The sequence below is a fragment of the Polyodon spathula genome, chromosome 59, assembly GCF_017654505.1.
Source record: "Polyodon spathula isolate WHYD16114869_AA chromosome 59, ASM1765450v1, whole genome shotgun sequence".
NCBI classification, from domain to species: domain Eukaryota; kingdom Metazoa; phylum Chordata; class Actinopteri; order Acipenseriformes; family Polyodontidae; genus Polyodon; species Polyodon spathula.
This window is the reverse complement of record NC_054592.1, coordinates 683554-711344: the sequence shown is the minus strand read 5'-3', so window position 1 is coordinate 711344 and position 27791 is coordinate 683554. Positions and strand designations below refer to the sequence as shown.

The 27791-nt window shown below is 44.5% G+C and overlaps 4 protein-coding genes across 5 annotated transcripts; 2 read left to right on the top strand and 2 right to left on the bottom strand.

Annotated features, from left to right (window-relative positions):
• The first annotated feature begins 7 nt into the window (after positions 1–7).
• On the top strand, positions 8–4203 carry LOC121307806 (deoxynucleotidyltransferase terminal-interacting protein 1-like). Its single transcript, XM_041240085.1, has 12 exons — positions 8–97; positions 723–819; positions 1084–1182; positions 1332–1400; positions 2179–2235; positions 2373–2434; positions 2679–2724; positions 3039–3097; positions 3183–3243; positions 3647–3718; positions 3800–3855; positions 4080–4203. The coding sequence occupies exons 1-12, from the start codon at positions 42–44 to the stop codon at positions 4186–4188; spliced, it is 843 nt and encodes a 280-aa protein (XP_041096019.1). The 5' UTR covers positions 8–41; the 3' UTR covers positions 4189–4203.
• Positions 4204–5719: 1516 nt separating this feature from the next.
• Positions 5720–9105, top strand: LOC121307875 (ubiquitin-conjugating enzyme E2 C-like). Of its 2 annotated transcripts, none has more exons than XM_041240186.1 (7): positions 5720–5877; positions 6374–6477; positions 6972–6999; positions 7090–7176; positions 8004–8208; positions 8533–8592; positions 8923–9105. In XM_041240186.1, the coding sequence occupies exons 2-7, from the start codon at positions 6377–6379 to the stop codon at positions 8973–8975; spliced, it is 534 nt and encodes a 177-aa protein (XP_041096120.1). In that variant the 5' UTR covers positions 5720–5877; positions 6374–6376; the 3' UTR covers positions 8976–9105. The 2 variants fall into 2 exon arrangements, with proteins under 2 accessions (XP_041096120.1, XP_041096119.1); XM_041240185.1 differs by having other exon boundaries at positions 6304–6477.
• A 550-nt stretch (positions 9106–9655) lies between these two features.
• On the bottom strand, positions 9656–12129 carry LOC121307865 (regulator of G-protein signaling 9-binding protein-like). Its single transcript, XM_041240172.1, has 3 exons — positions 11796–12129; positions 11232–11526; positions 9656–10645 (listed from the first exon to the last, which is right to left on the bottom strand). Exons 2-3 carry the CDS (start codon positions 11434–11436, stop codon positions 10143–10145), a joined length of 708 nt encoding a protein of 235 aa, XP_041096106.1. The 5' UTR covers positions 11437–11526; positions 11796–12129; the 3' UTR covers positions 9656–10142.
• A 5419-nt stretch (positions 12130–17548) lies between these two features.
• LOC121307810 (E3 ubiquitin-protein ligase RNF182-like) lies at positions 17549–22547 on the bottom strand. The gene is made up of 2 exons (XM_041240091.1): positions 22503–22547; positions 17549–20480 (listed from the first exon to the last, which is right to left on the bottom strand). Exon 2 carries the CDS (start codon positions 19386–19388, stop codon positions 18600–18602), a length of 789 nt encoding a protein of 262 aa, XP_041096025.1. The 5' UTR covers positions 19389–20480; positions 22503–22547; the 3' UTR covers positions 17549–18599.
• Positions 22548–27791: the final 5244 nt, after the last annotated feature.

Below are 27791 nucleotides of genomic sequence, written 5' to 3'. Positions count from 1 at the left end.
AGCACAGCGGTCTTTTTCCATTCCAGAACCCGTGGAATATCATGATTAAACACAGGCAGGTTCACCGCAGGGGTCGACGCTCGCAAATGACCGTCAGGTAAACACTACAACTATATACACATACACATACTGTATTTAATTTCAATTTCAATCCAGTGGTCAAATTGAAAATCATCTCAGCGTGCATTACTACTCAGTGTCGTGTTTTGCACTTCAAGTTAGCAGTCTTGCTCTGCTTCCTGTATTTGTTTGCAGCTTTTGCTATACTGACACCTTGCTTGCAGCTCCTCGTGACGCACTCTCTGGATCTGACACCTTGCTTGCAGCTCCTCATGACGCACTCTCTGGATCTGACACCTTGCTTGCAGCTCCTCATGACGCACTCTCTGGATCTGACACCTTGCTTGCAGCTCCTCATGACGCACTCTCTGGATCTGACACCTTGCTTGCAGCTCCTCATGACGCACTCTCTGGATCTGACACCTTGCTTGCAGCTCCTCGTGACGCACTCTCTGGCTTTCAGGTCTGCGGAGATGCTGCTTTGCAAATGTCGACCTGAGCGAAAAATGTAAGAAGGTTGAAAAAGTACTTGTGGAAACTGGCTCTGTGAGGGTGAAGTGTTGTGTGATGCGCTGCCGTTGCGGACTAGGCGGTTAAGGTGCTCGCTTCATTCAGTCATGTATCAGAGCCAGGCTTGACCGTCCTGCTGCTGCTCTTCCCAGTTTTACAGACCCCGTGATCTCAATGGATTTACTGAGAGCGGTCCTGCAGCCCAGCATTAACGAGGACATCCGAGCCGTCTTCAACAAGTACATGAAGGTGAGTGCCCAGTCCACCAGCTCAGCCACTCTGCTCAGTCACTGAGAAGCTGCAGGTGGCTGTGTGTATTCATACAGCTGCTGCTGTTTCTGCGCTAGTGGATTCTAGTAGCTTGGTGGCGTTGGGCAGCTCAAGGGAGGAGGGCAGTAGATTATTGTATTTCTGTTGTTGCAGTGCAGGAGCTTGCAGGGTTATGAGGCTGTGTTAGGGGAGGTCAAGAGCAGTGTCTGCCCTGCTGGTAACCCTCTTGTTCCCCTGTCCCAGTTCTTCCAGAAGGCAGCGTGCAATGTGAAGGAGAACGTAGGGGACGAGGTGCACCCTGAGCAGTTGATACGGGAGGCCTGTCAGAACTGTCTGGAGCAGGTGAGCCCAGCCGGCTGTCACGTCAAAGAACGAATAGCGATGTGAATTGCTTTGCCTTCGACGTGGATCATGCACAAACTTGTGTCGCCTTACTCATGTAGAGCCTCTCTCATTGTGTGTGTCAGGCTTACTATTTCTCACCACTACAGGCCAAACTGCTCTTCACAGACGGGGAGAAACCTATGTCCAAGCCTGCTCTGGATCTCCCAGGGCCCAAGGTAAACCCTGCATGCAAGTTAACTCCTTAGTCTTGTAGTTAAATGCACAAGTGAATTTTTTATTTTTTTGAAGTAACAAGATATTGAAAAAGACACTTGGTTTAACTCTTTGCTGCGCTTGTCAGGCGCGTCAGGTCCAATTATTTTCACATGCGCTGTTTATTTTGCACACGCTGTTTAAAATATATTTTCTTCTGAGTAAAACAGGTTTAAAAGGCATTGCATCGCAAAAGGACACTCAGTACTGCATCTCCAGCCAAGCCTCACCCCTTGTTCGCTGTAATTTTCACATACCTCTTTATAGACGTGCATGCTGATAAATCCTCTCCTGATCACTCGTTTTATCACCAAACTTCTCAATAATGCGATACAAGTCATTATTTTATTACTATAACATCTCAAAAAACTCTGCAAATGTCTATGATATTCTTTGAGCGCTGTCTCACTCAGCCATTGAAAGATTTTCTTGGCCTTTTCTGGAGAAAAAATGAGTAGAGACCTGTGCTTTACGTCTTTTTGATGATATCGGACAGGGTCCATCATCGGACTGGAAAGGGAAAATTGTAATGTCGGATCTGGTCCGACACAGGACCACAAAGGGTTAAGTGCTGAAGCACCAGTTCTTGTAGTGCAGAGAGAGTCATGACCCATGTGTATTTAGATGTGCTGCTGCATTGCTCTATTGGTTGATGTGCTGAGCTGTATGCAGTTGGTTGATGCTGAAATCAATGCAGTCCTGCTGCATTGCTGTCTGATTCTGGTCTTTCCTCTCCCCCAGCGAGTCAGGCAGATGGAAGACGAGTCCAGTCAGAGAGGAAGCCCTGTTCCAAAAAAGGTAGTCCTTGTGTCATGAGAGTGTACTCCATCGAGCTCAACTATCCTGAATCGGTTTTGAATGTGCAATCAGAGGGCAGTGCTTTCCTGTAGTCATGACTGAATAGCTAGACTGACGTGGTGTTCCTGTTTCTGTAGAGGAAAGGACGTCCTCCAGGACCAGCCACTGCCAACGATCGACTGGCTTCCACTGGCTCCATGTGAGTAAACCTGACAGAAGAGCTTCAGAGGTGCAAACGTACCTTCACTGGGAGACCAGCAATTTGTTTCAATGAATTGCTTCCTTGGAATGACCGACTACTCTGTTGTGCTGCTGACAGCTGATGAGCGAAGCTGTAGAAGGGCTGGGTGTTGAGAGTGGCAGCCGACGCTCATTTGTTTAGAGATGTTATCCTACTGCATACGTGGAACTTGGTTCACTTCTGCATGGTGCTTTTATTCCAGGTCGAAGACCAAGATGGCAGAGGTTATAAAGAGAGAAGGTCCAAAGGTATGGTCTGGCTTGTGGGTGTAATGGTTTGTGATGTATGAGGAATAACTCAGGTGGAGGAATTCAGCTTCAGAATTAAGTTTTTTCACAAGGAGCCCGCCCCCCCATGGTTAAAAAAACACGTTGGTCAGTAAAATCTGTTTTATAATGATCTAAGCAGAAACAGCAAAGGAGATGTATACAGAAAACACATATCTACCTTAAACAGGTAATAAATGCATTAAGTAGATGGTATAATAAAGTATCCCTTTTAAAAATAAAAAAATTCAAAGGGTTTGAGCCGGTATTTCCAGACTTCTCTGTTTTCTTTCCAGTGGGACCCGGCCAGGCTGAAGGAAAGCACCACCTTCGTACTGGGCTCTCGTGCAAACAAGTGAGTAAAGTCAGTGTGTGTGGTGAACGGCTGGCACCACCGCGCTGGCCTCCCTCTCACTACTGTCTCTCTGTGTGTGTTGCAGGGCACTGGGAATGGGTGGCACGCGAGGCAGGATCTACATCAAGCACGCAGACCTCTTTAAGGTAAGCAGCCCGGCTTGGGTTACAGCTGCTTCTCTGCACATCCAGCTGTGATGAAACCCGGCATGAACGGACCTTAGGATCTGAATCTGAACTCTGATTGTTTGGGTTAATGGAAGCTGTGCTACAGTTTACCTTCAGAACCACTTGGCACTAATTTGATGAAAATTTGCATGGAAATTAGTTACAACTTTCTTCCTCATGCTAGACTTCACGCCTGATTGGCTGAGCTGTCATAGGCTAGACAGCGTATTGGGAATCTCTGTTCCGATGCTGATGAAACTGTGCCTGAGCATCTGTGAATGCAGGTTACAGTTAGTTATTTTATTGTGACACTGACAGTGTGTGGCTTGTGTACTTGCAGGAGGTGTGCACTGTATGTTACTGACATGCCTTGTTCTTCCAGTATGCAGCAGATCCACAGGACAAGCACTGGTTGGCAGATAGGCAGCACATGAGGGCCACAGGAGGGAAGATGGTGAGATTCTTATTATTTTTGCTATAGAAAAGCAAACCAGGAGACTTATTAGTTTTCCACTAAACCTTTTGTCTGTTTCAGGCCTATCTCCTTATTGAAGAAGATGTCCAAAGCTTGGCACAAAGTGAAGACTACAGGTGAAGTGAAAAAGATCAATAAAACCCCTAAAATTACACTGAGAGAAACAAAAAAACAACAGAAATGTTATGAAACTAGCTGACCTGCAAATCCCAAAAACGCCAAACAGTTTTTAGCTAATTAAGCTGATGCTCCAACCTAAAATAATGTCTCACAGTGCTCTGCAGCGGCAGTCCCATTGTCAGTGATGTCAATGCTGTTGTGTGTGTATCATTTTGGACAGGGACTGCCCGGAGTTGAAGCTGGATGAGCTGAAGCCGTTTGCCGTCCCTCTCTGGATGATTGAGAAGATGCAGAAGTCGATGGACGGGATGCGATCTGAGAGGGAATAGGTGGGGGTTCAGGGGGCTGGCGGGGGGGGGGGGGGGGGGGGGGGGCTGTAGCTGATACGTGATACGTTCCTCCGGTTTTTATTCCAGCTCAGATGATGTTTTGAACCCCAGAGCGAAGCGAGTTCAGACCAGGGCACTGACGGGCATCTCAGTAGGCAGCCTTTGACTGTGTCTCGGTGCAAATTCTACCTCCTATAATATAATTACTGCCCTTTCCTTCCCTTCACTCTCAAGCCAGATGTTTGATAATAAAGCTGCATCAACTGTTATTCACCTTGAGTCTCACTTTTGATGTATTAGCCAAGACCTTCATTATTGCAAAAAATAATAATAATAAAATAGATAGATAGATAGATAGATAGTAATTTCAGTCTAAGATTGTACAGGTAAGCAACCTTAGTTGCTTACCTTACCATTGCAGTTCATTCCGTTGTAGGACTTTTCTGTATCCAGGTCCTTCATTAGTAAATTGGTCCCGCTAACGATTAGTTCAGTTATTAATGATCTGGTTGGAATGGATTGTAGGACAGTATACTTCTCATAGGGTACACAGGGGTGTGAAGACAGTCTGTCAGACAGCACTGAGAAGCCCCACACCCTTCGGGGCAGGTTAAAGCAGTTTTAAAAGTCACTGAGCCAGGAGATTTCGTTTCCCAGTCTCTTAGAACCACAGGATCTGTCTCATGTTGCGCTACAGTATTGCTCCGCTCAAGAGCGTTGATTAGTCCTGATATGATGGAGAATTAAACACAAGGTGGCGCTGTACATTTCCAAACGATCAGAGCAGTCATTGTGAATGAACTGAACTGCAAACTATTGTGGGAATAAATGGAAATGCTTTTTTTTTTTTTTTTTTTTTTTTTTACACATTTGTTTTTTTCAACCCGTAATAAAGGGCTTCATGCATTATATCATCAACAAACATTTTGCGAATTTAAAAAACAAAAACAAAAACAAAAAAAAACATTATTCAGTATTGGGTTACAGCTGTCACTGAATCAGTCGATGCTGTGTAGATCAGCCTGGCAACATACAGATAGCAATGTGAAAAATATAGGTTTATAATTTTCTAACAGCATTCTCCAGTCTTAGTTTTGTAAATAGTAACAGCTATATAAAAACCAAAAGGCTGTAATTGAAAGTGTGCTGAGTGAAAGTCGTGTGTATACTGTATTCGATAGTATTAAAGTTTCTTGTGTACACGAAGGGGTTTGTGTGTGTTTTGTGCGGTATAAAATTGAGCGTATTTTTTCTGTTTAAATCCTTGTGTGTAACCACTGTCACTCACGCTTCAGATGAAGTAGAGAAACAAATTAAAATCTAAAGCAACCTATCAAATCAAAGTTCTGGTCAAAGTGCATCGCCCTTGGAAACTGTTGCCAGGGCTCCTCTTGTTTTAGGTTTTGTTTTTAAACAACGGGCTCTGATTGGCCAATTGGGATCGTCGGACGGCTATGATAGACTGGATGTAGCCGTATTTCAAAAAAATTCAAACTTTGGGGCGGGATTGAAGATTGAAATCTCGTCCCGGAAGCTCAGAAACGGAATACGAGAATTCACTAGAAGAGTGAGCAGGAGCGGCGTGTGCGCTAAAGAAATAGACTAAAATCTCGAATAAAGTAAAAATCTGAATTTCAGTCAACGCGGGAGCTTCCGAAACACAAAGGGTGACCTCGAGAGAAAAGCGAGGTAACTATTGTTTTAATTTAGAAATCAAATTGGCTTGGAAACTGTCAAATATTTTGGGAGAATAAAGAATTAACCGCGACACCCAATCGCATCGGAACTTTTTCATTGTTGGAAAAGTTATTATTGTATTTCATTTGTTAATTTACTTACACTCTACAGTGATATATTTGGACTTCGATAATCTCATCGATTATATTCTGTTCTGAACAAGACCGTGTGACGTTGTTGTGTTTTTTTTTTTTTTTTTTTTTTTTAATTAAAAATGTATTTCTTTATGTAAAGCTTTCTGGTCTTGGGTACAGCCTGGAATAGAAATAGATACGTAAGTATGTGTCGTTAATTAGCTTGATGAGGAATAATCGAGGTCGGTGTAATTGTGTAAAGGGCCTTTATTGACGCGTCTTCGTTTTTCTCTCTTGTATTCAGACGCTGTTGGTTGTTGGACGCTGTGTCACTTGGAAGATTTTTAGGTTTTGTATTTTTTTTTTAAACGGAGGTAATGGCTTCTCAGAACATGGACCCCGCTGCCAATTCATCCAACGCCGCCAGGAAAGGCGCCGAGACCGGCAGCAGCGCGGCGAAAGGTTCGGTGACGAAACGGTAAGACTGGGCAGCGTGGGATTTGAAGTCGAGCTCAGAACTGGCTAGCGTTTTAAAATGAAGTGTTAAATTAGCATTTACTTTATTAGATACCTCGACACCCAAACCGTTGGTCAACCTAGATGATGTATACAAACCAGCGGGCCTAGTCCTAAAGTCCGTGTAAATCTGTGGGAGATAATGTTTAACGCATTAGTTGCTGTCTGGGACAAAGGAACTTTACCCCGGTTCCAGGTGAACATTACGCAGTCTGATTCACAACTTTACAGGCGTGGCTCAAATCAAGTTATTCGATGTTTTAAGTTGCAGCCCATGTCTGATTAATGTCGATATGCCGGGACATGTTATGTGGTGGCTCAGCAGCTGACAAAACAGGTTTATTTGTACCGCAGATGTCCTGTCTGTCATCTGACTTGAGACTTTAATTCAAATTCTTAACCAGTGGTTGTTCATCTCGTGTGTGATCGGGTAAAAGCGTTTCTTTATTTTTTCAGGCTACAGCAAGAGCTAATGACTCTGATGGTAAGTTAGTCTTTTTTTAATAATAGTTTTCTGACAGCAATTTGTTCCTGTCCCAAACAAAGTTGAAATCATTTTCCCCTTCCACCCCAGATGTCTGGAGACAAAGGGATATCTGCTTTCCCAGAGTCGGACAACCTCTTCAAGTGGATTGGGACCATAGATGGAGCAAAAGAAACTGTGAGTTGCACCCAATAAAACTGGGGTCCAGCCAGTGAATATATTGGCTATGGAGGGAGGGAGCTGCAGAAGCTTCTGTGCAATGAGACACTTCCGTGCTTACAGTAAAGCGTGTGTCACCATGTGGTGCTGACCACCTGCTTCAGACCAGCTGTCGAAACCAAACCTTGCTTTAAAACCTGCTGTGAAAAGGCTGCTTGTGGTAGACTGCATTCTTTTAGGGATGGCGGTCAGACAGTTGCAAGCAAACGTGCCTTCTCTAGGCAGGCGAGAGGGCGGCAGCACCAGGGGTACTTTTCATAGAAGACCATTTGCTTCTAAAATGTACCGTGGCTCGTTTTTAAGGATAGCAGATGGGTAAATAAACGCGTTGTCGATCTCGGCATTGCCAACCGTTCTGTCGATCGAGAATTTATCTTGTCATCGCCACAGAACACATCCTCTAAACCAGTGTAAAAAATTCAAGCAGTGAATTTCTGTTCAGTAATGTGAGAGCAGATGTTTGTGTGTCTCCAAGGCTCCTCATGGGTTTGGAAAGACTACGCGATAGTCCATGGTAGAAGCAAGTACAGCTAAAATCCAACTAAACTGCTGTTGTGTTGAAACACAACGCATGGTTCATGAGCACAAACACACTGAAGCTGTGTGTTCTGCTCTGCTTAAACCTTGTGTCTCCAACATTTATGTACGATTTTCAGTAAGCTACGTAGTTTTATTAAGCTGCGTAGTTTTGGTTGTACTTTTTAGTTTTTGTATGGCTTTGAATGGAGGGTTGGACTGTTTTGCCCCACTGTGTCGTAAATAATTTTTTTTTTTTTTTCTTCCAGGTGTACGAAGGCCTGCGGTACAAGCTCTCCCTGGAGTTCCCCAGCGGCTACCCCTTCAACGCCCCCACAGTGAGGTTCATCACCCCCTGCTTTCACCCCAATGTGGACACGCAGGGCTACATCTGCCTGGACATCCTGAAGGACAAGTGGTCCGCACTGTATGATGTGCGCTCCATCCTGATGTCCATCCAGAGTCTCCTGGGAGGTGTGCATCTCTTTCGCGCACACACACACACACACACTCCTGCTTTTGGAATTCTTGGGGTGCATTAAGTTGCTCAGCGAAAGAGCCCCCTTAACGGCATGCTATCTCCCCCTGAGCAGCTCGGAGTGCTGCACATTTCATCGGTGATCAGAGTGCATGGAAAAATTCTCGCTCAGACGCTCGCTTGCTTAACGCATCCGGTGCACAAGTTAATGTATTCAAGCTTCTCTCAGCCATTATAATAGTCTCATATCCCCTACTATACATTTGGCTAGTATCGATTGAATGCTTTGTTTAATCTATTGTGTTTTTCCCTCTCTCCAGAACCCAATAACGAGAGTCCCTTGAATGTTAATGCTGCAGAGCTGTGGGCAGATCAAGAAGGTGGGTAGTCTGTTGGTTTTGTCCACCATGTCTTCTGAGTTTTGACTTGTGCTTCTAAGGTTCTGCCTCGGTGTGTGAGTGATGGCTGTGCTATAGGTAGGCTACCCTGGGAAAGGCAGTTTGTAGATTTGATTTTTGTCAAATGAGTTTTAACTGTTTTGTGCTTTTACTGTTGTGCAGGGTTGGTTTGTTTTTAATTCAGCATGTGAGCCCTGTGATCCTGCTGTGTGAGCCCGTGTTATTAGTTTGTCCTTTTGATTTTCCAGTCCTGATACGAGTCTTGTCTTTGGGGTAAACGTTTCATTTAAGATTTTTTTTTTTTCTTTTCAGCTTACAAGACCCATTTGCATGAACAGTATGCCATTCAACATATGAAAAGCTGAAACTGTCCAACCTGCTGTCCTTTCTGTCTCTCCAAGTCTTATTTATTGTGTGTCTCTCTCTCCCATCTTCCACTCCAATTATGTAAATTCCCTATAATGTAAAATACATTAAGTTTTTTTTGTTTGTTTTTTTAATGCCTTGTGAATAAAGATGTTTCTTGTAAAGTGTATAGGACTCTGCTTTTTGTATTGGTGTTGGTAATACATCTCATTGCAGTAGAAAGGGGGAGAATGCTGAGTGATTTAAACCAGAACTCTCCCATAAGAGATGGAGAGTCTCCTCCCCTGTGGGCTGCTGTGTGTCTTCACTTGGTTCTTAAACACACTTTCCATGACATTATTAAACCCAAATGGTTAGTGCTGTCATGCACACTTTTCTCCACAAGGTGTCTGCTCTCAGTAGTTGCTAGAAGGTAGTGCATTCTTCAGACTCGGTATGTCAAAGTTCTGTTAGATCATTGCCACACAGCTGAGCTTTGTGATCCACTTTCCCTGTGTGAAGTGCCCCCGATTACCAGGCAGGTCCTGTTTGATTTCCACACGCTAGCACTGTAACTGAAAACGGCAGTCTATGAAAATAGACCCTTCCTGTTATCACCGCTATCGGAGTAGGGAGAGAACCGGTGAGTTTTAGATATCATTTTGTTAAATGAGTAAGCATTGTAACAAAACATTTCCTGAACCAAATGCATGTGTTCTAGTAATTGTTCTTTATTTAGACTTTACAGAAGTGTACAGTACCATTAAGACATTTTCTAGCAGTTTAGCAGTCAATCTTGGTGCATATTCACTTCTCAATTAACTAAGTGCACAATATTTCAGCAGATTTGTTTTGTCCCACTTGCACTTTCTTTGCTCAGCCTGCAGTGGAGTGTTGAAGTTGGATGCATTTTTGTTCATTACTTAATTGCCCTGCATAACCCTTTAATCCTCCCTGTAACCCATTCCATATGTTTTGAGCTGATAATTTCTGAACTAAGCATACACATTGGTGGCTAATTTGGAGCCCCTGACACTTCATTAGATTCCCACCCTGGCTATATTCAAGGTTAGGAAAAGCTTGTCTACCAGACTAAGAATAAAGAGGTACTGGTGTCCAGCAGCCTGGCTAGAAGGTTTTTGCTCCTGAGGTTAAAAATGCAACTGCTTCTGCTGGTGTATCTGTTTTCAGGACGTCAAGCAGAGAAGCCAGCCCCTGAAGCAGCCTCTTTTCTGCTCCTCGTCGGTGGTCAGCATCTCCTCTGAAGTGGCTCCCTCTAACTCCAGTTCCATCTCTCCGTTGCCTTCCTCTGAAGGAACCACCGTCCATATGTGCACGTTCACCTTCTGCACCATCTCCTGGACTATGGACTCCAGCTGCGCTATGTGTCCGAGCAGATTCGGGGGTGCCCCCTCTCCCTTTTCCTCTGCCTCGCCCCAGGGGGTCTGCACGCTCGCTGCCTGCGCTGCCACCTCTGCACTGCGGCCGCTCGCCCCGGTGTTGACCAGCGCCCGGCTGTCCTGAGGGCTGGCCAGGGGGAACACGGCCTGCAGGTGGAAGGCCTTGCGCAGCTCTAGCTGGAGCAGTTCCAGGCCGGACAGGAACAGGACCCAGAGCCTCTCCACCTCCTGCAGCTCCTCACCGAAGAGACGGCCACCGATCAGCAGGGCCGTCAGCCGGGAACACAGCCCTGCAGAGGGAGACACACGCACATGCACAAGCCAAAGGTTATTCTTCCATAACTAAAACATACTAAAAGAAATCAGACTGCTGCGGTCCTGATCTGAACTTCCACTCTCCAGCCTAGATTTGGTCTTGAGTGTTTCGCTTTTCTCCAGCAATATTCCAAACTCCTGAAACAGACGCTTTGTGCTGGGCTCTGTTCATAGAGAAGTCAGGAAGAAGTCTGAGCTGCATTACTTCCAGCCCTGGTGTGATTCAAGAAACAAAAAGACTGCCCCACAGCTTGTAGCAACAGCCTTGTTCTTGCTCCCAGTGTTTAGGGAGGCTTTATTAATGAATGCAAAAATAAGTAAACAAAACAGTGTGTCTATGGTAACCTTAAAAACCACCCTGTCATTTTTCAAACATCCTCATGCTGCTTCCACACAGTGCATAACAGTGTTTCTAAAGCTGGTTTCACAGATGCTTATTAGAACTAGACTACCTTACACAGTAAGAGTAATGCTAATCGGGTTGTGTGTGAAACCAGCTGAATGTAACCCCTAAAACAAGAGCCCTGCAGTGCAGTGAGGTGAGTACAAGGAGGGCTGTACCTGTGCTGATCTGGTGAGCTTTGAGCCGGGTCTCCTCCAGTTCCTCTCGGAGTTGGCTGCAGTCCGAGCTCCCCCCCACGCTCAGCAACAACTGCTGGAAGCAGGCGGTCACTCTGACCAGAGAGGCCTGGGCCTTCTTACACACGCTGACCGCAGCCTGAAGAGCCTGCACCTCGCTCACTGAGCGCCTCCAGATACTCAGCATCCCCACGAACAGGAACACGAACACGGCTCAGGAACACAGCGCAGGCAGGCAGGCAGGCAGGCAGGCAAGCAGACCTTCAGTGCTCAGGACCTGCAGCACAATGACAACAGGAAGTGCAATCCTATCTGTTTAAGGTTTCTGACAATATATATATAAAAAAAGCAATATCAAAATGACCTGCTTCAGTCTGCACTGTCACACTCCACACTGCGGAGAACTCAAGCACTCCACTCTCCATCACTTGCACTCGCACCCTCATGTGCACTAAAATTGCACTCTGCGCTACTGAACAACCATTTCATACTCACATCTTCAATCAAGTTAACCTGCACTTAAACACAATGCTTGACATGCAGTACCTTCGTTAGCAACAAAGAACTTGTTCAATCACACCGACGCTAACTAAAAACAAGCCTCTTCTGTGTCTAGCAGAGATTAGCATGGTGTGTTACCTGTCTCTCTCACACACACACACACACACACACACACATTGACGCGTCTATGGCTGCTTATCCAGGTTTGGAAATGTCATCTTCCTTCCTCTGCTCCTTCTCAAAAACATTTCCTCCCCAGGGCCCTGCTGCTGCTGTAATCACACAGGACAACACGGTAATGAATTACTGCTGATTGAGAGGAGGGTGGAAAGAAGGAGGTAGGTTGAGCTGAGCTCAGAGTTTACACTGTGTTCTGTTCTCTTTCCTCTGAGCCAACTCGTTCTGGGAACTATCACTGAGTCTGCTCAGCGCCCATCTCCCGAGCAACAATACATGCAACTGAGTTTAACTGCAGGTGACTAGCAGTAACCTCTCTGCCTCTCTCCCGCTCGTCCCATTTTAGATTTGTACTTCAGAAGTTGCCTAACTATTAAGTCGACTCTTGCTCAATCAAGTAACATCAGGAATCACAAAGATCTCTCATTTACTTTGTGCTGTGTTACTGCAGAGTTCTCTCCTGCTGCCTCCTGACCAGCTCCTGCCAGATCAGTATGTCTCTCTCAATCGCTTTAATAAAAACCTCAAACTGAGAATGGGTCTTGCTAAGAGGGGTAATCTGGAGTTAGCTGCCTGGGGGGCAAGGTGCCGGCTCAAGACGATAGTGTTGTTTCTGCTGAAGACGTCAGAGTTACCTAACTCCAGTGCACTCTGCGCTTAACTGACCCTCCCTGCTGCCTGGTTTAGCGTGCTGATGAACACAGAAGGGTTAGTGTTTGTACCGGCTGGACTCTGAGTGTTTTTTTAGATGTTTTTTCCAGAAGGGCCCTGTCTTCTCAGGGGCCCTGGCAAGCGAGTGTGATCTTAAATTAGTGGGCCAAGGGAGAGGCTCTGCTAATCTAGCCCATGTGTGTCCAATCAGCTGGGTCCTCCCCCTCTATATTTATCTCTTGTTCTGTTGTGCAAGCTGTTCCTTCTCTCCCACAGGTATACAGGCTGTTACAGTAATTACAGGTTTCAGCTCTCCAGCAGCGCTGTCCATGACCTCAGCCTCATCGCTATTTGAGTAGCAAATAGAAACTCTGACATCACAGAGCTGGACTCACACACACACACACACTGAGACAAACACACACTGACACTCACTGAGACACACACGCACATACACACACACATTCACACATAAATAGACTACCCCGCACACACTGAGACACACACATGGAAATAGACTACCCCGCACAGACTGAGACACACACATAGAAATAGACTACCCCTCACACACACTGAGGCACACATTGAGGCACACACACACACACACACACACACACACATAAACAGACTACCCCGCACAGACTGAGACACACACATAGAGATAGACTACCCCGCGCACACACACACACACACACACACTGGAATGATTTGAGCTCCTCATGTTTTTGCAGGTATTTAAAGGTGTGTAGTAAATGTAAAGTAGAGTGAGGCTGGCTGCCTGGATGTGTTTAAGATGTGTTTGCTCTGGTAGGGAGCTTGTTACAACCCAATTCCCTGTCCCCTAACTCTCTCTCCAGTAACCCCTCATGAAACGTCTGCACCACTCCCTTCAGACAGCCCAGTGTCAGGAAATTGAATGCAAAACACAAACAATGAGAATCATGACAGTCTAATCAGCCTTCATTGCATCCTGCCAGTCATTCCACATGTACAGTACAGGAGAGGCTCATCTGAACAGTTAGCTTGAGATCCCCAACAGCATCAAAATGCCCAGCCTGTGGCACTCATTAATTATGCGTTACAGTGTTCCTTTGCACTGGTAAACATTCTATCATTTCCCTAATTGCCTCCAAGTGCTTACCACATATTAACTGTGTCACAGAATTGTCTAATCTATGCATGATGTCATAGCTGCCGTTGGAGCAGAGGGAGGCTGCTTGTAAAGACTAACAGCCTCCTCACTGTCTCAGCAGCACAGAGCAGGGAGAGAGGCAGGGTTGCAAAGTGTGGTAAATTGAAAGAGGTGTGGTAAAGCAGTGCATAGATCAGGGATGGCCACAGTAAATACACAGCATGGAAACACACGAAACAGTTACCAGAGTGAACCTGAAAGTTCACACACTGCAGCTGCACCCTTCTTCACCAGGGAGAGCAGTGAATGCGGTCTGATACACAAGCAAGCAGACTCTGAAGCTGTTATGTGATGAATCTGATGTCTATTCCACACTGGCAGAGAAGCAGGCAGGTTTTGAGATTCCTGTGGTGCTGTGTGAGAGATCAGCCTCTTCCAATCCTGACAGGGTGTACATATCTCTCTCCCTCTCTCTCTCTCTCTCTCTCTCTCTCTCTCTCTCTCTCTCTCTCTCTCTCTGAGATTTGTCAGGGTTTTAAAAAGCAACACAAGAGAAAGGAGATACAGACTGATTAACGCATTCTCATTTAATAGATCTTTAATTAATGAAGTGACAACAGATTATTTGAGTGCGCTAGAAAGGTAACACAATCCCTGTTAGCCTCCCTCCTGATCCACTAATATGGAATAAATCCCAGTTAAACATCTCTTTTGCTTTCAATAATGAATGAATAACGGCTACCTTTCTAAATAATACAGTGCCTCCTAATCTAGTATTCATAGACAGCAGAGTTTTAATAAACTATGCATAATGTGTCCTGTATGTTACATAAATATTGTGCTTTTAGACTTAATATATATATGTGTGTGTGTGTGTGTGTGTGTGTGTGTGTGTGTGTGTGTGTGTGTATATATATATATATATATATATATATATATATATATATATATATATATATATATATATAGATAAAGTCTCAGACAAAAGTATTTGGGCAGTTAAAACAATGAGGAAAACCACAAAGACAGTGATATCTATCATTTGTAATTGTTCTATTGAAAGATATTCAGTTTTATAATAAAACAGCACAGTATTACATAACATGCATACAATGAGAAACATACAAAAACTTGTTTCATACTTTGCCAATCAACACATTTCGTATTGAAACCCATTCGTAAAATGGAAAGCTGTGATTCAAAAATGGTTCAAACTAAAGAGTACAGCAGCAATATAAAAATGGCAGCGATACAACTAAACGAAAAAGTGTTTGTATCGAGATGTTGTGGATTGACTTGAAGGCTGCTGTTGCAAAAAGGAAAACAAAGTCGACTGCAGAACTCAAAGCTGTGTGTGTTGAAGAACGAGCAAAAATATCTCTTGAAAGATGCCAGGAACTGGTTTCAAAATACAAAAAAGACTGCAAGTTGAAAAGGAAGCAAAAAGTGGGCACGCAAAATACTAACGGCCAGGTGACTAGATACTTTCATCAGAGTATGACATGAGGTTTTGCATGTTATTTTTTTCATGTTATGCATGTTATGTAATAATTTGTTGTTTTATTATGAAGCTGAATACCTACTATCATTTTATAGCTTCCATAGAACAATTATAAATGACAGAATTCATTTTCTTTGTGGATTTTCTCATTTTTTTAACTGCCTGAATACTTTTGCTTGCGACACTATATATACATGAACCATTTTATAAATTCTATACACAGTGTATTTTCTAAGCAATGTTTCTATATATACATAAATCTTAAAAGGATATAATATGACTAAGGTGCATCCTAGTGTATTGAGATGGGACCTCATCCTAGTGTATTGAGATGAGACCTCATCCTAATGTATTGAGATGGGACCTCATCATAGTGTATTGAGATGGGACCTCATCCTAGTGTATTGAGATGGGACCTCATCCTAATGTATTGAGATGGGACCTCATCATAGTGTATCGAGATGGGACCTCATCCTAGTGTACTGAGATGGGACCTCATCCTAATGTATTGAGATGGGACCTCATCCTAGTGTATTGAGATGGGACCTCATCCTAGTGTATTGAGATGGGACCTCATCCTAATGTATTGAGGTGGGACCTCATCATAGTGTATCGAGATGGGACCTCATCCTAGTGTACTGAGATGGGACCTCATCCTAATGTATTGAGATGGGACCTCATCCTAGTGTATTGAGATGGGACCTCATCCTAGTGTATTGAGATGGGACCTCATCCTAGTGTATCGAGATGGGACCTCATCCTAGTGTACTGAGATGGGACCTCATCCTAATGTATTGAGATGGGACCTCATCCTAATGTATTGAGATGGGACCTCATCCTAGTGTATCGAGATGGGACCTCATCCTAGTGTATTGAGATGGGTTCCTCACAATTTTATAGCCAGTGCAGTGTCTAGTACAGTGAGCGTTCCCAAAATAAAACATTTTCAAAGACAAGCAGTGCTTTGTGATTGATGACACACAATCAAGATAACATGTTGTTTTCTTTCAAAACAGCAGAGTAGACAGAGGGAGTGATGTACTGCAGTACGGCAAGGGTACTGTTCTGGTACAAAAGCAGCAGTATAAATGATGGGATTGTTATAAGCATTAGTTTCTCTCCAGTGGTTTGGCGGAGTGTCATCATTTCCCTCAGCTGTGAGAGCTTGGGTTCACTGCAGAAGGAAAATTAAATCTGCTTAATGCTGAATCTCTGGAAGAACCACATTCATGGATTTGACAGATTAAAATATATACACATTAGTGTTTGATCCCACCCCGGGAAGAGTGTGTCTGATCCACTTCAATCAAACAAGACCGCAAGAAACAACAGATCAGACATGCATGAGGCCCAGACTCTGATCCAGATGGTCTAGTGGTTTTGCATCAGCGTTTTGTGTTATGTGAAATGGATCCAGATGTGCCTCTGTGTACCTGCCTGACCTGTGTGGTGCAGTGTTTGCATTGCTGCTGTGAAGCATGCAGTGTGAAGCAGTGTTTGCATCGCTGTTGTGAAGCATGCAGTGTGGTGCAGTGTTTGCATTGCTGTTGTGAAGCATCCCGTGTGAAGCAGTGTTTGCATTGCTGTTGTGAAGCATGCCGTGTGAAGCATGCAGTGAGGTGCAGTGTTTGCATTGCTGTTGTGAAGCATGCCGTGTGAAGCATGCAGTGTGGTGCAGTGTTTGCATTGCTGTTGTGAAGCATGCAGTGTGGTGCAGTGTTTGCATTGCTGCTGTGAAGCATCCAGTGTGAAGCAGTGTTTGCATTGCTGTTGTGAAGCATGCAGTGTGGTGCAGTGTTTGCATTGCTGTTGTGAAGCATGCAGTGTGGTGCAGTGTTTGCATTGCTGTTGTGAAGCATCCCGTGTGAAGCAGTGTTTGCATTGCTGTTGTGAAGCATGCCCGTGTGAAGCAGTGTTTGCATCGCTGTTGTGAAGCATGCAGTGTGGTGCAGTGTTTGCATTGCTGTTGTGAAGCATCCCGTGTGAAGCAGTGTTTGCATTGCTGTTGTGAAGCATGCAGTGTGAAGCAGTGTTTGCATTGCTGTTGTGAAGCATGCAGTGTGGTGCAGTGTTTGCATTGCTGCTGTGAAGCATCCCGTGTGAAGCAGTGTTTGCATTGCTGTTGTGAGCATGCAGTGTGAAGCAGTGTTTGCATTGCTGATGTGAAGCATGCAGTGTGGTGCAGTGTTTGCACTTCTGTTGGGAAGCATTCAGTGTGGTGCAGTGTTTGCATTGCTGTTCTTCAGCATACCATGCAGTGCTTCAGATCTGTTGGTACAGCGCCCCCTGCTGTTCACACACATACCTCATTCAGCGTGGACTTGTACTGTACACTACTGTAGAGAAATATTCACTTTTTTATTGTCATTTTTTGGTATACATCACATACATCGAGACAAAAACATCAACAAGAAATCAGCTTTCCTTTGTGTCTCATACCTCTTTATCACCCCCCACTGGCCGATAGAAAAATTTGAACAGTTTCTGCAGACAGTACTGATTGAATAGGCTAACAAGCTGATGCATGTGAGCTACAGAATATCCAGAGCAGCTCACAGCGGCTATAATAAGAACTCTTAATGGAATACAGTGAGAAGTAATACACTGGATCTTAGCTCTTTTGTTTTGTGAAAGGGTAAGAAAGATCCTAAAGCTTAACGCATGTTTCATAGTGGTTCTGGTGCTCTAACCACCACTGAGCCACTCAAACCCACTGCCTCCCACACATGGACAGCGAGGTGGATGCAGCCTGTAGGGAAACAGTGCACTGACCCCAGCCCTGGTCAGCCGCTCAGTCCCTGAGCTAGCCTCCTGCCAGCCTGCTTCCTCTTTCTGAGTCAATACTCATCTTCAGTATCCCTGCCCCTGTAAAGATGGGGGCAAAACACCTCAGTGTTTGAGAAACAGACAGGAAGCATGAAGATCTGCTTATGGGTTTTCTCTAGTGAATTGCTAACAGTACTGCGGCTCTAAGAGCTACTCCAGACCTGTCCATTCAGCTGAAGGACTTCTGATTTTGTAATCATCCTTTAGTCCTTTAGTGTACATACAAAAAAAACTTTTCATTTTATATATGTATATAAAATTCACATACTGTGATAATCGTTTGTCCCGAGATGACTGGGGAATTCACAGTGCAGGATGTAAAACAAACAGCAAAGTTAAACGACTGCCTTTGCTTTCACAGGACAGCAGCATCCTCCGATAGTGCTAGTAACCAAAGCAGATAGGGTGATAACGACTGCTAGCTCAGTCCAGCGCAATCCAGCCTTGCCCCTCTTGACTCCAGTTACCGGTGAAGAGACAGAAGGAGAAGGGGAGGGGTGTGTGTGTGTGTGTGTGTGTGTGTGTGTGTGTGTGTATGTGTGTATGTGGGGGGGGTCAGGGGTCATGTGGCAATGGACTCTGTGATTTCGTGGCACAGGCACTGGCAGAACCCGTAGAAGACGCAGAGGACCAGGGTGGAGGGCACCAGGCTGACCAGGATGACCCCCAGGATGAGGTGCTGGATCATGAGCAGGTAAATGCCCAGGGGCAGGGAGCTGAAGTAGACGAGGCACAGGAAGCCGATGATGCAGCGAGGGAATGTCCTGGAGGTCCAGGAGCGGCACTTGTGCCCGGGCAGATGGCAGGGCAGCGAGTCCAGGCTGGGCGGCCGGTAGAGCCGCACCATGTTCAGCATGCTCACGGTCTCCGCAGGGGGAGACTCCTCTCCCGGCACCTCCATGATGGTGATGACCAGGCAGTCGGAGGAGCTGTGGGACTGCTCGCCCCCTCCCCCTCCTCCTCCTCCTCCACTCAGGCTGCTGGGGGTCAGCACCACCTCTGCTGGGGCCCCGTCCGCCCCGCCCTGCCGCACCCTGTCCTGGTAGGTGAGGATGGCCAGTATGTTGCTGTCATCCTCGAGGAGCCACACCTCCTCGTCTGGCACGTGGGTCTCGTGGCGACAGAACGGGCAACTGATGATGCTGGGCGAGGAGTCGCCCACGTCCACGATCTTCTTGAGGCATTTGGTGCAGATACGGTGCAGGCAGCTGAGCACTTTGGGCTTGCGGTTGCGCGTGTTGTAGCGATTGTAGCAGATCTTGCACTCCAGCTCTTCCAGGGTGTAAACCAGCGGCTGGGAGCTCTCCGCATCTGAGTCCCCCTGCTGGCTCATTGTGGCACATGCAGTCATCCGTCTGGCCGGCACTCACCCACAGGGCACAGAGGAAGAAGCAAAGGACAGGCTGGTGGGTGGCGGTACGGGGGAGCTGGGCAGCTCCAGGTAGGATCCCCACTACTTGTTGAGGATTTTGGTTAAGAACCTTTTGACAAATGAACAGATTTTAAAACACTTTGCTGCAAAGCATAGAACTCATCTACATCCATCCAGCAAGCATATATAGAGTGGATATGCTGGCACACCCATGCTAAACAAGAAGACTTGGGTTGACTTTCTTTTTGATACATAAAGTATTGCACACACAAGTAGAGTTTCTTCAATGCACTGAAGTTTACATACAACAAAATCCATCCTGGTCAAGGCATCTCAATCAGTTACAAGGCAAGACTTCTTCCGATCAGCTTTGCATGGCATCGTTTAACTACAAGTTTCTGATGCACACTTATTAACACCTCAAAGTATCGTGTTCATGTATTTTCAGAGGGATTTTGACTTCAAGTCGACCTCAGAGCACCAAGCAAGGTGTCTGATGCTGGGAAGCACGTTCGGTGTCAAACGCAGTCAGCAGACGCTGAGGCTTGAACTGGCAGTGCATCCTCTTCCCAGCTCGAGGGGAGCGTTATTCGCCGGCTGACTGTCTTCCCCTCCATCAGATCGAAGTCTTCTTGAACTCCCGGTTGCCCAGCGCTGCGCCACGCTCATGCTTGCTTTGCTCTCAAAATGTAGTTTGGAATTTTAAAAATCTCAACCAGCAAGCCTGCATTCCATCGACAACTTCCAAACCGCACAAAAAAAACATCAGCTTGTCACGTGCGCACTTCCTTGCATGACTTCATAAAAAAAATAAAACCAAAAAAAAAAAAAAACAACCAACACGTTTTCTTAAAACAGGACAGATGAATTCCTGAATGAGTGCTGGCTCAAGGATCTGATCTGTCTCTGACAGGCTGGCGCTCGGAGATCATTAGCAGAGACCGGGATCTTTGATTGAATTAGCTCTCCTCCACTCCGCAGGACCGCACTACTCTGGTGCTTCTTTATCAGTGGAGAGGGGCGACGTGGGTATCCCAGAGGGCAGGGCTGGCAGACTGGCAGGCTTCTGATCTGTAACAATAAGAAGAGCAAAACTAACATTGGTTATACTGCCTGTGAACCCAGGTGTGCTGGACACGTAGTCAAACCTTCTAAGGCTGCAACACCCAACACTCATTTTGAGCTGTAACGTTCGGACTGCGTACTGGGCCCCCTTTTGCTATTCTTGTTTGTGTTTTTGTTTTGCAGCACTCAGCCTGGTGTCCTAACCACTGTGTGTGCCAGCTCTGCCCAGCCAGGCTCGGTGGCATGATGCTGCTTCCACACAGTCTCTTTGTAAACTGCCTGCATATGCTGTTTACAAGGTTACTGTTCCTACAGGGCCCCTGATAGCTTTGCTCACAAATAGATCTCTGTTTGAGGGAGCTGCTCTCCTGATTGGCCAGGCTGCTAAGGTCAAGGCAAGGTGAGAGTAGTGAGAGCCACAGTGTGGGCTGTTCCACAGACACTGAGCCACGTGAGAGTGCCAGGGCTGTGTCCACTGCACTGTGGTCACTAGGAGTACAATGCTATCCACAGGCTTCAAGAGGGTCCCATTGCTCTGGATTGCTTTGGAAGTGACTGATGTAAACTGTTTAAACGTTTTCAAATCAATCATGCCCACTTTTGGTGTTTTAGTTACGTTACACCATCAGAAGAGATCTAATTAGGAGCTGGTTTAAATACTCTAGCTACATCAATACAAGTCCTGTGCTGCTCTTGGTTGAGCTCATGTGGAACAGGATTTCACTGTTTCAATATCACTGGCTCTAATTAAAGGGAATGATGCAGATCCAACACACACACACAAACACACACACACACACACACACACACACACACACACACACACACACACACACACACACACACGCACACACACACACACACACACACACACACACACACACACACACACACACACACACACACACACACACACACACACACACACACACACACACACACACACACACACACACACACACACACACACACACACACACACAAACACACACACACACACACACACACACACACACACACACACACACACACACACACACACACACACACACACACACACACACACACACACACACACACACACACACACACACACACACTCACACACACACACATACTCACACAGACACTCACACACTCACACACTCACAGGCACTGCTTACACAGCAAGCCCCACAAGCCTGCAGAGATGCTGCCAGCATGCTCAAGGCACTCTGGCTAATAACTCCAGGCACGTTTCCAACAGGCAGCTTGTGTCCTTTTCATATTATTTATTGCCTCTCTCCTTCTCGCTCCTCTCCTGACAGTAATATTAATGCAGGGCTGTAACTCCTCCAGAGGGGGCACTTTCTCACACACCAGCCTGGGCACGTGGGTAGCCAGGCTCTGCAGAGCGACACGGGGGCTACACAGGTTTATAGCAAACACGTGGCCGGTACTCTATCCCTCCTTGATCTCACTGCTCAACAGGAAGGAAGAATAACAAACAGGGCGGACTCACAGGAAGGACTGAAAAGAAACTTGATAATACACGTCGTTTTGACATTTCGTTGAAACGTTTGCCTAAATTGTTGCTACTTTTCTTGAATGTCTTATGCTTGAGTGTGTTCAGCAGCTAGGCAGGACTGTACTTCACTGCTACAGCTAAAGATTAGTGTTTTCTGACAGAATTGACAGGATCATAACAACACGTTTCCGAGGGTCAAGTCCAGTGAAGCTCACTGATGACTCCCCCTGATTTCATTCCTGTGCATATCTTTACACAAACAGGGGCTGACACAGGATCGTTTTTTTAAGCTTCTTCAAAATGATGCTGCGCATAACAAGTAGGGCTTGAGTGAAAACAAGTGAGGTGTGTATATTGAGCCAGACTTCACTGAGAGGCTTGCGCATCTGCAGAATCACTGTCTCCTCTCCAATCTTTCTGAAGATCGGAACCGTAGTTTTATAGCAATTATTAAAATTGCACTTGAAACTAATTATACCCCATGCTCCACAACACTTGAATATGCAGTTGAAGATACTGACGCTCTCATGACATTCCTCCTTCCTCTCCCCACTCCGCTCTTGATCTGGAAATGAAATGGTGGTATGAAAATGAATCTGCATACTGGGAATACTCTCCAAGACGCTTAACAGATTGCAAAAAGGCAATAAAAGCCAGCGCAAGTCTATTCATTCTTCATGTGTGTTATTCAAGTCCCAGCTCGCATTATTGTGAGGATCTAAGACTGTTACCATTAACAGCTGAACTCATTACAGAGGCAGATTGGCACATGTGCAGGGCTATCACAATCAATCTTCCTCAATTAACAATAGTGCCAATTCATTTCCTGTACAGCTCCTGCTGATTCACACTCACGTGTTTGATTATATCACCAAGATTCAATCAGACCTCCCTGCAGGTTTGTCCTGCAGCCTCTTTGTAATGAGGAATGGGGCAGAGTTACACAGTAATAAATACACAGATCATGCCGATTCGTCCCCACAAAATGCCGATAACTTCTCTTTTATGAAAGAAGACATACTTAACTAACAAGAAGTGACAATAACACATTTCCTTTAGCCTGTTTGCCTCCCTGCCTCCCTGCTTGCATCCCTCCCTGCCTCCTTGCTTCCCTGCCTGCCTGCCTTCCTGTGTCCCTGCCTGCCTGCCTCCCTTCCTCCCAGTCTGCCTGCCTCCCTGCCTGCCTGCATCCCTGCATGCCTGCCTCCCTGCCTCCCTTCCTCTCAGTCTGCCTGCCTCCCTGCCTGCATGCCTGCCTGCATCCCTGCCTGCCTCCCTGCGTCCCTACCTGCCTCCCTGCATCTCTGCCTGCCTCCCTGCCTCCCAGCCTCCCTGCCTGCCTGCCTCCCTGTCTCCCTGCCTCCCTGCCTTGCTGCCTCCCTGCATCTCTGCCTGCCTCTCCCTGAAGACCAGAAGAAGCCAGCGATCAGCTCATACAAAGCTGGTTATGCAACAGTATTGAAGGTAGGCTGTTCATAAATGAACTGCTTTTAAAAATAGAAAGATCTCCTTGTGGAGGATGGATGGAGTGCTGATTGCGCACGAACGTCAGTCTGCTACATGCAGCAGTGGTAGGTTAGAAATGACTAATAGCTCAGGAGTTTATCTGTCAGTCTCATCCTGCGCCCCTTTCCTTGTTCTTAGCTGCCTTTTTCTTTGTTGGTTTTATTTATTTATTTTTGTCTTCGGGTTATGAATTCAACTCAATCTTTTATTCTCTTTCATGTCAAATGAATGTTGTTCTGACTGCAGAAGAGCGTGCATTTAAAACGCCTGAACCCAAATAACTGAGCCCACTCGTCTAAAAAAGGACAAACCTCTTTCTTCTCTGGGCTCAAATAAACAACCCTGTTTGTGCAACACTAACAGATCTGCGTTAACAACAAGGGGCCAGGTGAGGGGTCAAGGTAATTATGGATCAACAGGCATTGCTGGAGCAGCCCTATGATACCTTGACAATACCTCTCACTGATGTGCTGACTTCATCCATTTTAAAAGGAAATACCATCCCTACTGCCAACAAGTGCAGCGTGCACAATATCAATTCTACAGTGATTATATGAATGCTGTCTTTAGGATGAAAGTCTGCTTTCTATAGAGGATGTTAGGTTTAAGAACCCCTTCCTGTTTATTTTGAACCTCAGAGGTACAACCCAAGCTACAGCTATCATTGACACCAGCCCTGTTCATGCTGGATTTGAACCCAGGCCTCCAGCCCAAATTGACAGCCTCCCAGCCCACAGCGCCCCTTACAGTGCTTTTGAAATCTCACACCTCATACCTGCTGACATCACAGTGGTGGTGCAAACAGGACCAGATTAAAGACGAATCTAAAAATAAATGACCTGCTTCTGAGGATTCAGGGAGAGTTTCCAAAATAAAACCAAATCAATGCTCCCGAATGAAATCCTATCCACTAGCTACGAAACACAAACATGATGAATTCATACATCCAGCATCCAGCATCCTGGAACAACAGGACACAGTGAGCTTGGTCAAGAGACTTCACGGGGGGGGGGGGGGGGGGGGGGGGGGGGGGGGGGGGGGGGGGGGTCATTGAAGGTCTATTAACATTGGAGTCAGTAGAATTGGTACTGCACAAATAATACTGCAGAGGTGGCCAGCAGCAAAGTTTCATGTTAGCTAAGTACAATAGGGAGTGATGTCCAGAGTAAGATAAGATATTTGTGATGGCATAATCTATCTAACAATATAAGGTTATTAATAAAATAATAATAATAATAATAATAATAATAATAATAATAATAATAATAATAATAATAATAGTACACGTACAGATTGTGTTGAATGGACTGTATGTTTTATTATTCTATTCTGTGTGTTAGTTATAAAGGCAGAATGTGTCTTGTTGCTATACAGTCTATTTTAAAAGCAGATCTCCTCGTATCTGCCCCGGAATTAGCACAAATCTGCGACGTTCAATGACTTCCATCAAACCCACGATAAAACAACCGCCTTTATCCTTCACATCAAGCGCACCGCAAGCACACAGCCTGCATTTATTTGTTTTTTTTGTTTGTTTGGTTATTGTACCCCTCATCATTTTCAATACAAATATTGCACGTCGATATTGATCACACCTCCAATTAATTTAATAAAGAATGCATTTTCCCCATATTATTATTATTATTATTATTATTATTATTATTATTACTTTTTTACACTATGACTTCAAAATATATAAAATACATAAATCCATCCGCAAATCAATAACACCAGTGAACAGACGGACTGGTAAAGAAAGGTTGGAACTCGCAAAAGTAACAGTGATCTATCTCTCTGTCTGTTTCAGTTTCCGCACTAGTTTATAACGGACAAAAAGCGCTGTTACTGACAACCGCTTATTGCTATTAATTGCACACACAAAACCTGTGAACATTGAATAAAATGTGTTAATAATAATACAACATACAGTCAACACAAGCTGTACGTGTACCGTTAAATTATTATTATTATTATTATTATTATTATTATTATTATTATTATTATTATTATTGTTCAACTACACAGTCCTAAAATAATTTTCAATTTTAAACACAACAAGTTAATTTAGTTGTAAATTCTCCCACGGATCACCTAAAAGAATAATGAGAATTTAATTTCCACAACGAAAGGGTAATATATAAACGATATACGTATGCTTATATATACTTATGGTAACTATATATATATATATATATATATATATATATATATATATATATATATATATATATATAAACACACCACCCTTACCCGAAGTGTCGGGGTGTCTGGCAGTCAGCAAGCCTGCCACACGCTCCTGGACAGACAGACGAGAGTCCCCGGATTGTGTAAGGATCTGTCCCTCTTCACTCTGCAAGCCCCGGCCAGCCTCTCTCACTCCCTCTCTCCCACTCTCGTGTGGAAGACTAGCCAGTGAGTCACACGCGACACTTGCTCTGGCTTGGCCAGCCCCATCTGCCTGGGAGGCACTGCTGCATCCTCTCAATGCAGCAACAGGAGAGCAGCCGCAAGACCTGCTCACTTTGCTCCCTGATTGTTGCCGTGGCAACGCCGAGTGCAAGCTGCGAACCGCACACTGACAATATCAATCCGGTTTAAACATACTGTGTGTGTGTGTGTATATATATATATATATATATATATATATATATATATATATATATATATATATATATATATATGCTTATATATATATACATGCACATTTATATGTTTATAATCATTGATTTGCTATTTGCTATTTTTCAATCAAACACCATACATTTTATTTATATTTTTTTATTTACACATTTATATGTTTATAATTCATTGATTTGCTTATTTGCTTATTTTTCAATCAACACCAGAATGCATGTCAAAGTAATCAGTCATGTGAGCGTCAACACACAAATGTGAGCTACATATTGCAGAAGTTTCTAATTGTAGGGCCAACTACCGTAGATACTCTATATATAATATTCCCACAGTAAAAGCTGAGCAAGTGTAATAAACCACAGTGAAAGCACGGTAAAGCATAGCTCCTGGAAACATTGTAAAGCACTTAGAGTAGACAGATGGCTAGATAGATAGACATATAGATACTGGACAGATACTGGATAGACAGACAGACAGACAGACAGACAGGCAGATAGATAGATCAATAGATAGATAGACAGACAGACAGACAGACAGACAGCTAGATAGATAGCTAGATAGATAGATAGATAGATAGATAGATAGATAGATAGATAGATAGCTTAACTATAACCCAGTTTATGTGGAAGCATGCCAAGACCTATCAGAGTGAGATGAAAAGAAAAAGAAATCCTCTTCAAGGACAAGCGCTGTGCTTGGCAATGTGCCAGCGTATATTCCCAGCTGTGGTCATGAAAGATTGTTACCTTTACCTTGTCAAGCTCATAGTAAAACCTGGAATGGGTGAAGCTGCTATGCAAGGGGAGTCTTATTTCCATCCCCTCTGTAGTACAGGTACACATTGCTGAATTAGTCCAGATAAACAGCATGGCCCATGGAGAAAGGATTCTGCTTCACAAAGCAGGTCAGTTTGCCTGACGGGAGCTTTGTAAAGTAACTGGGACACGGCCTCCCTGTCTCCATACTGCACTGGGGATTTCAGAGTCAGGATCCTCTGCAGTGCTGGCCTCGGGTTCAAGATATACGAGGAGGAAGCCACGAGCCAGACCATGATAAACCATAGAAAATGTATCACACTAAACTATTTCACCAGATATGCACTGTAGATGTGCGTCTGTGCTATTAATTCATTGTTATTTAACAAATATGAGAAGGAAAATACTACAGAGAACTCTGCTCATATTGTGTGTGTTTGTGTGTGTATCTGTGTATTTGTCTTTGCATGTGTATCTTAATAATGGTGTCCGTTAGCACTGCTATCACTGAGAGGTCATTCTTCCCTGTGTGAAGTGTTTGGAAGGTTCTGCTGTCCCCTGGTGTCAATCCCGTTGAACTGCAGTAACATCACCCGAGTGAATGGGCACACTTATAGATTGCATTGCATAGATCAGTTAGTATAGCCGCCAAACAAAATTCACTTTTGGAGAATGAAAGTCAACGAGATTTAAAAAAAAAGAAAAAATCTGTTTTCTGTTGAATCTTTTAAAGAAAGTTTTGTTGATATCAAAAAAAAAAAAAAAAAAAAAATATATATATATATATATATATATATATATATATATATATATATATATATATATATATTACATAAAAAAAACTGTATATTTGTATATTGTATTTTGATATCAAGAATATAATTGTTGATATAAAAAATTGCTGATTAAACTGTA

Bases quoted from the DNA above. Each gene is read 5' to 3' on its own strand.
- LOC121307806 (XM_041240085.1), top strand. From the start codon at position 42: ATGATTAAACACAGGCAGGTTCACCGCAGGGGTCGACGCTCGCAAATG. The intron at 98-722 runs GTAAACACTACA...TGCTCTTCCCAG, and splicing joins CGCTCGCAAATGACCGTCAG to TTTTACAGACCCCGTGATCT. The intron at 1,183-1,331 runs GTGAGCCCAGCC...TCACCACTACAG, and splicing joins GTCAGAACTGTCTGGAGCAG to GCCAAACTGCTCTTCACAGA.
- LOC121307875 (XM_041240186.1), top strand. From the start codon at position 6,377: ATGGCTTCTCAGAACATGGACCCCGCTGCCAATTCATCCAACGCCGCC. The intron at 7,177-8,003 runs GTGAGTTGCACC...TTTTTCTTCCAG, and splicing joins TAGATGGAGCAAAAGAAACT to GTGTACGAAGGCCTGCGGTA. The intron at 8,593-8,922 runs GTGGGTAGTCTG...TTTTCTTTTCAG, and splicing joins GCTGTGGGCAGATCAAGAAG to CTTACAAGACCCATTTGCAT.
- LOC121307865 (XM_041240172.1), bottom strand. From the start codon at position 11,436: ATGCTGAGTATCTGGAGGCGCTCAGTGAGCGAGGTGCAGGCTCTTCAG. The intron at 10,646-11,231 runs GTACAGCCCTCC...CTCCCTCTGCAG, and splicing joins AGCTCACCAGATCAGCACAG to GGCTGTGTTCCCGGCTGACG.
- LOC121307810 (XM_041240091.1), bottom strand. From the start codon at position 19,388: ATGACTGCATGTGCCACAATGAGCCAGCAGGGGGACTCAGATGCGGAG.